This window comes from Myotis brandtii, unplaced genomic scaffold, assembly GCF_000412655.1.
Source record: "Myotis brandtii unplaced genomic scaffold, ASM41265v1 scaffold1290, whole genome shotgun sequence".
Lineage (NCBI taxonomy): Eukaryota > Metazoa > Chordata > Mammalia > Chiroptera > Vespertilionidae > Myotis > Myotis brandtii.
In genome coordinates, this window is record NW_005354552.1 from 52,445 (window position 1) to 62,230 (window position 9,786).

At 39.7% G+C, this 9,786-nt stretch overlaps 1 protein-coding gene across 4 annotated transcripts in view; it reads left to right on the top strand.

Moving 5' to 3' along the window:
- The window catches only part of PRRG1 (proline rich Gla (G-carboxyglutamic acid) 1), a 220,655-nt gene that overhangs the window by 11,762 nt on the left and 199,107 nt on the right, over positions 1-9,786 (top strand). The window contains exon 1 of one of the 4 annotated variants that reach the window (XM_005859713.1): positions 476-673. The exons of the other annotated variants lie outside the window; for them this stretch is intronic. Coding sequence (XP_005859775.1) covers positions 515-673 — 159 coding nt within the window. The 5' untranslated portion in view covers positions 476-514. Of the gene's footprint in view, positions 1-475; positions 674-9,786 lie in introns of those variants that run through there. 4 annotated transcript variants of the gene reach the window in all.

Consider the following 9,786-nt stretch of genomic DNA (forward strand, 5'->3'; position numbering starts at 1 on the left):
CAGAAAATAAGGTTAAGAATTGGATGAATATGGGGAGGACCTCAATTCAGTATAAAGGAAGTAGAAAGGGGGTGAGTGGATAAGAAGAAAGAGAATGAGAGGCAAATAATAACAAATTTACAAAAAAAATGATTTCAAAAATGGTATAAAAAATAAAAAATAGCAAATAAAAACAAAATAAAATAGAATGATGGAAAAATAATGCAAAAATAAATAGAAAATAAAGCAACAAACAAAAAAAGAAAGTAAAGAAAAAAGCAGAAAACAAGAGATAACAAAATAATAATAAAATAAAATAAAATAAAAATGAAAAAGTGAAGTGTTGTTCCTTTGCCTGACTTAAGATCCCAGTCTTGTGTACTGTACTGTTTCTCAGTTTCCTGTTGCTGGGACTGTAGGCCTCTCTTTAGGCCAGTCCCTTTGGACTCTTAAGAACTATTCAGATTTTTTTTTAATCCTTTGTACCATTCAGGGTATAATCTGGGTGTGGCTGTATTGGTTGCCTGGAGACTGGATGGAAGGGCTATCTCTTCAGGAAAAAATGGCTGTCCAGGTCTGGGGCTCAGGTATGACTCAGCACCAGTCTCCGTGCCACTTCTCCTGGACCCTCTCCTCTCCCCAGGCTCACCCCAGACTCCACAAGTCCACACCTTCTCCTCCACCTCAGCCACGGGTAAGTGTCCATATCCAAAAGGTCCTATGAACTAGGTTCACTGAAGAAAAGCACAGGCCACAGAGAGGGGAAAGACTGCGCCTCTGCGAGCTCCTCTCCTGCCGGCACTGTGCGGTCTGGTCAGCCCTTCAGGCTGCCCCCTCTGGGCTCAGTCTTTCTTGACTGTGGACTCAGATCTAGAATCCCCTGCCACCAACAGTCCTGTGGACCTCTTTTCCACAGTCAGATGCTGTGCCTGTCCCTAGGGATTGGGCATGGTGCTGTGTGGTTTCCCTCTGACCCTCTGGACTCAGAGGTCTGGCAGATCTCTCCTGCCCAGATCCTTGATTTTACCTTTTTTCAGGTGAGTCTCCTTCGCCAGTTTTGGGTGGATGTTATTCTTTTCAGCTGCTCATTCTGTCTGCTCCAGGACAAGGTTCGGGACACGTCCGTCTATTCTGCTGCCATTTTGTTACTCCTTGGCACTTTTTTTTTAAGTTCTACATTTTCTGTGGTCTTTAGACTCACTGAAAAAATCCAAACCACTGTGATTATAGCTTCCTCCTTAAAATTTTCCTCACCTAGACTTTCCATATTTCTGGGTTTTTCTCTAATTCTTTGACTGGTCAACTTCAGTCACTTCTACTGAGTTGTATTCTTAGAGTTCTGTCCAATGCTTTCTTTCCCACTTTATGCAAGAGACAATAATATGGTGGTCAAGGGCATGGAATTTGAAGGCAACATATTAAACTTCCTTTTCTAAGTGTCAGTTTCTTCATCTATAAAATGTAATTATAACACCTAATAACTGATAGCAGGTATATTAACAGCATATCATAATATCAAAGTGTAGCTTTATAATACCTAAAAATAGTAACTATTTTTATTTGCTGTTTCTTAAAAGAAACAATTTCAGTAGCAATTAACTTCAAAATGTGGATGTATTAACACCTCCCATCCTGTTCGAGCTCCAGTCCTATATTTGTAGATTCCTCCCATATGTCTTCAACAAGTGGTTTAGTACAAGTGGTTTTCAAACATCAGTGTGCACAATAATCACAAGAATGTGCAGATTTCCGGGCCCCATGCCCAGAGTTTCTGTTGTATGGGATGAGGCCTGAGACTTCATTTCTAACAAGTTTCCAAATGATAGTTGCTGGCCCTCGGGTCACACTGAGTGTCGCTGATCAAATGGCATTCAGACAAGTTGGCAGGGAGGAAGGGAGAGGAGACCAAAAGACCAAAAAGTTACCAAAGTTAAGAGAGGAGTGTGCTTAAAACTGATTGTATCAGATAGCATGTAAAGTTTGGAAAGGATAGATCTAAGAGAACACAGATGGATTTGGTGACCAGGAGCCTTTTTGTTTGTTTTTGGTATGTGTTGGATACATAGGGTTGATTTAATTATACACCCCAGTTGGTGAAACATTGTCATTATTATGACCAGAAAAACATATATGACAGGTATTTGAGATAATGGTTCTTATTGGGGTGACATTGGTCTACATGAACATATAGGTTTCAGGTGTGGTCTTCTGTGTTACAAGATCTGTATATTTCACCATGTGCCCATCACCCAAAGTCAAATCTTCTCCTGTCACCATATATTAGGACCCCCTTTTCACCCCTACCCCCTTCTCTCTGGCAATCACCACACTGCTGTTTGTGTTCACAAGTTTCAGTTTTATATTCCACATATTAGTGAAATCATATGGTTCTTAACTTTTTCTGACTGACTTATTTCACTTGGCATAATATTTTCAAGGTCCATCCATGTTGTTTCAAATGGCACTATTTTTTCCTTTCTTATGGCTAAGTACTATTCCATTGTGTATATGTACCACATCTTTATCCAGTCCTCTATCAGAGGACACTTCTGTTGTTTCCATGTCTTGGCCACTGTGAATAATGCTGCAATGAACATAGGGGCACATATATCTTTGTGAATACATGATTTCAAGTTTTTAGGGTATATACCCAGAAGAGGGATTGCTAGGTCGTGTGGTAGCTCTATTCTTAATTTTCTGAAGAATCGCCAGACTGCTTTCCATAGTGGCTTTACCAGTCTAAATTCCCACCAGCAGTGAATGAGGGTTCCCTTTTTTCCACAACCTCTCCAATACTTGTGATTGCTTGTCTTGTTGATAATGGTATGAGATGGTATATCATTGTAGTTTTGATTTTCATTTCCCTAATTGCTGGTGAGGTTGAACATCTTTTCATATAGCTATTGGTTGTTTATATGTCTTCCTGGGAGAGGTGTATTTTCAGGTCCTCTGCCCACTTATGACTGGATTATTTGTTTGTTTGATGTTGAGTTTTATGAGTTCTTCATATATTTTGGAAATTAAACCTTTTTCAGAGCTACTGTTTGCAAATATCTTCTCCCATCTGGTTGGTTGCCTCTTTGTTTTGTTGTCAGTTTCTTTTGCTGAGCAGAAGCTTTTTAGTTTGACATAGTCCCATTCATTTATTTTTTTTTCATTTATTTTTGTTTTTTTTCAATTTTTAATTTTATTTATTAAATTTATTGGGTTGACATTTGTCAACATGAACATAGGTAAGGCAAAATTAAAAAGGACAAATTGGTGCAAGTGTTTGCATGTGTGTTTTCACTTAGATATGTATGGGAGTAACAGACAAAATGTAAAGCTTTCTTTTAGGGCTTTTGACAGGAAATACTAAGTGCAGTGTTTGGTTATCCTGAAAACCTTGGGGACCATAATATTGTCAGTGCAGTTGACTTTTATAGTCTCTCAAGGAAATGGCTTTATACAATACATGTCAAGCTTAAACTCAACATTTACTGAACACCTTTGCTGTGTAAGGGGTGTGTATACTAGCTTTACCCTTTTTAAAGTAAAAAAAATAAATGTTATTGAGCCCAATGAGTTGAGAGTTAAAGTGCCACAAGGCAGGGATAATCAGAGCTCTTAAAAATGCTCAATGGTCCCGGCTGGTATGGCTAAGCGGTTGAGCATTGACCCATGAACCAAGAGTCCCCTGGTTTGATTCCTGGTCAGGGCACACACCTGGGGTGGTAAGCTTGATCCCTAGTAGGGGAAGTCCTTCTCTCTAAAAATCAATTTAAAAAAACATTAAAAATGTTCAATGGTTGCTCTACTTTCTTCATTATTGAGTGGTAGTAACTGATATACTTATTTTCAAGCTCATTCATATACTGATGAAGAATTTGAAAGGCTTGTCAATTAAATGGGCCAGAATTTAAATAAGGATTTGAATTTCTTAGGTACATTTTTTTTAGTTCCTTGAAATTTAGAACTTAGGATTTCTTTAGGAAAATCTGTTGTATTTTACATCCCTGACTTGAACTAACTTTCTTGTGTTCTATTTTTCCCTTCTTTTAAAACTGTGTTTTTAGAAGATATGTGTTATTTTCTGGAGTGCTAGGTAACCAAACTCTTCCATTTAAATGACAAAGTCCTGTTATTCAGAGCACTGTATGTTCTGCTCCACTCTGTCTTCAATGTGTCTGTTCTTTGTGGTTGGTTTCTAATGTTATACATTCTAATTTTGTAAAAAAAAAAAAATCTATATGACTAACTAGCCACAGTAATCCTTTCTGACATGTTTGCTTCAGGGAGAAAGCTGGCAAAGTTAAAAACATATGACTAGTTTTAAAATTTGCTGTAACTGGAAAAAAAGTTAATGGAATATATTCCTAGTCTTTTACTCTGTGTTAGTATTACTCATGGGTCCAGAATAATGATTTTGGCAAGGATATATTTACTTTCCTATGTAATTTTATCATACTTCAGTATCTTACTCATTTTTCCCTAGGATTTATCACAAAAATATTACTACATACAGAAGTAAGACATTTTTTCCTTAGACTCATAAACAGTTAGTCTGAAAATGCAAATGTTTTTGTTGTAATAATATGAGCTATATTGCAAAATCAATATGTTCTTTGAATTTTAAAGTTCTTTAAAATGAAAATGTAGGTGTTAATATTTATTATTAGCATTTACTTTGATTCTTTCTCTAAACTATGAATGTTCATCCAGTTTATAGAATTGACCTTTGCAAAGTTTTGAATAGTCAATTCTCATTGCTATTGTCCGAGTTCAAGATTTATTACTTCTTTCTTCACACTATAACCATGTCCTTTTTAATGGTCTCTCCAGTCATTTATTACCAGTCCTTAACCCAAATGTGCCCATCCACAGATACTTGAAAGCCTCCAACCTGCAGGTACTACCCTTCACAGTGCTTCTAGAAAGCCCCATCCACCTATATAGACCTAACCACTTTCTCAAATGTTGTTTATGCCTAATCATTCTAAGTTGGCTGCCACTTTTTCTGTTTGTGTTCCTCATTTGCATTTCAGTTCTTAACCATTTAATTGGGGCTAGTTCTCTGCCAGATTCTCAGCCTCATTAGCCAGGGATCAGAGTATCTATATTATCTTTATCTATTTAGTTTATGCCAGGTTCCCAGCACCAGCAATCAGGATGCTGAATATTCCTGGACTCCTTGCCATTGTAGTGGGTTGACTTTAGCCTACTTCATCAGGGCTGATAAGAGGAAGAAGATAGGAGGGTCCTCAGAAGACCAGGAAGGGGACTGTAGAAAATCCTATGTAGTTTTGCTTTTTCTCTGAAATCCAAATCCACTCTTGGAAGCTATATCCTTCATAGGAGTATAGTGAATTCCTTATTCAGAAGATTGCCCAAATTATTTTTTCTTCTCATATATCAAGAAACTACAACACATGGATTATCTTCCTTAATAATCTATAATAATAAACGTGTAACATGCAAATCGACCGAATGGCTGAACAGCGGAACGACCATCCGGACGACTTTCTGTACGAAGCCGGGGCTGCGAGGGCCACGGCAGCTGGGGCTTCAAAGGCCTACTCTTGCATGAATATCATGCATCAGGCCTCTAGTAGTAATTATAATAACAACAGCAATGACAATAACCCTGCTAAATTTTACCAGATATTTAACTTTCATTATTTTTATTACCTTGTACAGTACATGACATTTATCCCTATTTTATAGGGAGGACACTGCAGTTCAGAGAGGTTAAGTGCCCCAGTTCACTTTGAGGTATGTGGTGGAGTTGGAATTCTAATCTAGATCTATCTGATACTAAATCTAGGAGCTTTTTTCAGGAGGCCCCATTGCATGAAGCATGCTTTTGGGCTGCCTCTTCCGATTGTCTGTTTTACACAGTAAACACATAATGAAACTGTTTAAGAAGAGAAACACTATGTGTGCATTTCCAGCATCAAACATGGTCTATCGAGCATTAAGTGCTTAATGAATGTTGAATGAATAAGAGGATACCATGTAAATTAGTTAGAAAGGGTAGTTGCCCTTAGTTTAACATGGTGGCAAGCATATGGTAGATGCTCAAAAATATTTGTTGAATTGATGAGCTTATCCATTCAAATACCATTGAATTAAATTATCAACTGTGCTCTTATTAATACAAATAATGGTGAATATAAGTATTTGAGTCATAGATCTAGTCTTTTTGTGAAGAAAAGATGGATTTTAATGGATTCTTTTTCCTTTGCATGCCTCTAAAGCAGCGGTTCTCAATCTGTGGGTCGCGACCCCTTTGGTGGTCAAACGACCTTTTTACAGGGAGGTTGAGAACCACTGTCCTGGTGTTTAAGGCCCCTAAATTAAGGGGTTTATAGTAGTCTGCATCACCCCCTCCAAAGGGGTTTTTGTCTTTCAATGCTTTTCTGTCAGTTGACTTTCATTACCTCCTTTCCTCTCTCTCATTACCTCCATTACCTCAAGCATCACATATGAGAAAATATATTCTGATTATCATTTATAACAAGTTTCATTCTAAATTTTATCTAAAAACAAGTCTTGGGATTCAAATCTTACTTTTCATATAACATTTTAATTGGCTACAATAATCATATAACAGTAAATTACTTTGAGTGTCTATCTGTAGCCCTTAATTAGTGAAGATAATTATATTGGATTTTCATTGCAGTTTCTACATCTGTAGAACTCTCTGAAGGTTTTTGTGGATTCCCACTCTCCATAACCCCCATGGTCTGTTCCTGTCCTACCTGGATAATAGACCATGAGTTGTTTTGTGAGTTTTGTGCAATTAGCTCTTACCTACATCATGGGAATGTCCCTGGTTTCCCCTTTTTGTGTTATAGTTACTGGACTTCAACTGATAGTGTTATGTTGTTTTTTTTGTCGCATTACTACAATGGTATGTGGTTTTTCTTCTTTTTTCCTTCATCACACACTGAGCAGGACCTGTTTGTCTGAAACAGTATATGAATTGTCTTCCAACAGCATTAAGTCAGATGTTGTCTCTGTATAATACTGGCAAAGAAATCTTAAGCATTCTTTTCCTACATTTAGTCATATTAAAGATAAATGAATAACTAGTATTTCATTCTTTTTATTCAAAAAATGTTTAAAATAACTCATAGTATTGATGGAAGCTACAGAATCTATTAAGATGACCCAAAATTAATGCACGTCTAGTCTCCATTTTTCATAGGTAAGTCTTAGTTGCTATATGATCATTCGTTGTCCATATCGATATTTAAAGAAATATATTTCAAACTCACTTTGTTGTAGATTCCCCAGCTAGCCAGGACTAAGGTAGAGTGTCTCAGAAAGCACTGATATGGGATTATTTATAGCCTAAGGTTCTATTACTGTCTGGGGTAGATGTTTCTGATTATACTGGACTGGTTGTTTTAGAGCCATAACCTTTGACCTGACCTTACTCTATTTGACCAGAAGTAGCAGCATTAATTCCAGGGAGTATTACCAGACCCTTTTCTAGGACTAAAGGTCAGTAGTTAGGGAATTCATATAGCTGGTACAGTACTTCCTTCATTGTACACTACACATATTTCCCACAGATCGGCCTACTGTATTTGGAGTGGTTAATTCCATTATTCTGTATGGATAGAAGACAGAGGATTATTCTGTTAAAAACTTCACACTTACCTCACTCCACCATCACTTTCTTTTCATTAATTCAGGGCCCCACTGAAATACTCAGTGTCACCTCTTACTAAGTGCTTCAGAAATTTTGGCATTGAATATCATTCCAGTAATTCTGGTCTTTGGAGAAGCAAATAAGTTCAATATATTGTAGAAAAGCTTCTCTGTGTGGCACCCTGGCAACCTTGCTCGTCTTCACTCAGGCCACCCGGACAATGTTTGACTGTAGTCAAGGCAAAATGCCCTGTAATTCCTCTTAGAGCAAAGGGAGATAAGCAGCCTAGTGAGGAGCTGACATGAAGCAGTTTCTCATAACAGACCTTGTGGGAAACTGCCATAAGGCCATTTCTCATCCATCTCCTAGTTTCAGTTTAGTGCAGGACTTTCTACCTTATACTCTGTGCGGTATAACTTCAGGTATCTGTAAGTCTATAAAACTGCTTGGGTTTAGTTTAGAGGTGGATCATCAACAGCAGCATGCCACTTCCCTTGGACCATCTGTTATCTGGTTTCTCCTATTTGATGTCATCATGTGGGACTAGAGACTTGATTTACTTACATCATGCTGATTTTGCTTTTGCTGTCTATGTAAGTAATAAATTGTCTGAATCCATTTGAGCTCATTATATCCTTACCAGCTGAAACTATGGAAGTGTGGTAAGTCAACCTAACAGCTATAGTAGTAATACTTGTGGCCCCATTAGCCATTGTGTTGCTGCTTTGCGAATGTTTGTCTCTGTGACACAGGGGCTTTCACTGGCCAAACAATCAGCTGCTACTTGTACCATGACATGCTCTTTGAACCTTCTTCTTGTCTCTGGGCAGAATGGAGCAAGCCCCCAGTTTTCAGGTGAACAGAAGCCAGTGCTTTCTATTGGAATTATCCTTTTCTCACATTGCAAGGCCAGGGAAAATACCAAACCCTGCTCATTGGAAAATCTTACTTATACAATTGGAAAGACCACACAAATTCTGAAGCTTCCCACTATACACATACCTAAGTATGTTTGGAAACAAAGCATAATCACAGTGTTTGGGCCTACTCAGAATGCTATACTTTATTTATTTAATCCTCACATGAGGATATTTTCCCATTGATTTTTAAAGAGAGTGGAAGAGAGAGGGAAAGACAGAGAGAAATATCGATGTGAGAGAAACACATGGATCAGTTGCATCCTGCACGAGCCCGACCAGGGCCGGGAAGAAACGTGCAACCGAGGTACCTGCTCTTGACCAGAATCAAACCCAGGACCCTTCAGTCTGCAGAATGATGCTCTATCCACTGAGCCAAACTGGCTAGGGCAGAAGGGTGCATTCCTACTCAGGGGGTGGTTTCCTCCTGCTCATAGATCCTGTGGTCTCTTCTGTCTGTGGAATTTTGGTTTCCAAAGAAAACAAATGTTTCCCCATACAAACATCTACAAAATATTATTATTTTGGTATTAGATGTGGGAAAAATAGAAGACAACATAGAAGGTAATTTCTATTTATATATATACTAGTGGACCGGTGCACGAAATTTGTGCATGGGGGAGGGGGTGTTCCTCAGCCCAGCCTGCACCCTCTCCAATCTGGGACCCCTCAAAGGATGTCCTACTGCCAGTTTACAGGGATTGGGCCTAAACCGGCAGTCGGACATCCCTCTCGCAATCCGGGACTGCTGGCTCCTAACCGCTCACCTGCCTGCCTGCCTGATTGCCCCTAACCACTCTGCCTGCTTGCCTGCTTGCCCCCAACTGCCCCCCGCCGCTGGCCTGCTTGCCCCCAAATGCCCCCCCCCCCAACCCCGGCCAGCCCCCCCCCACCCCCCCAACTTCCCCCCGTGCCAGTGTGATTGCCCCCAACTGCTTCCTCTGCCATCCTGCTCACCCCAAACTGCCCCCCCTGCTTGCCTGCTCATCCCCACCTCCTCTCCCCACTGGCCTGCTCGCCCCCATTTGCACCCCTGCTGGCCTGCTCACTCCAAACTGCCCCCCTGCTGTCCTGATCACCTCAAACTGACCCCCACTGATGGCCTGCTTGCCCCCAACTGGCCCCCCTGCTGGTCTGCTTACCCCCAAGGGCCCCACCCTCCACCAGCCTGATCACCCATAACTGCCCTCCCCTCTTGGCCTCTAACTGCCTCTACCTCGGCCCCGCCACCATGGCTTTGTCCAGAAGAAC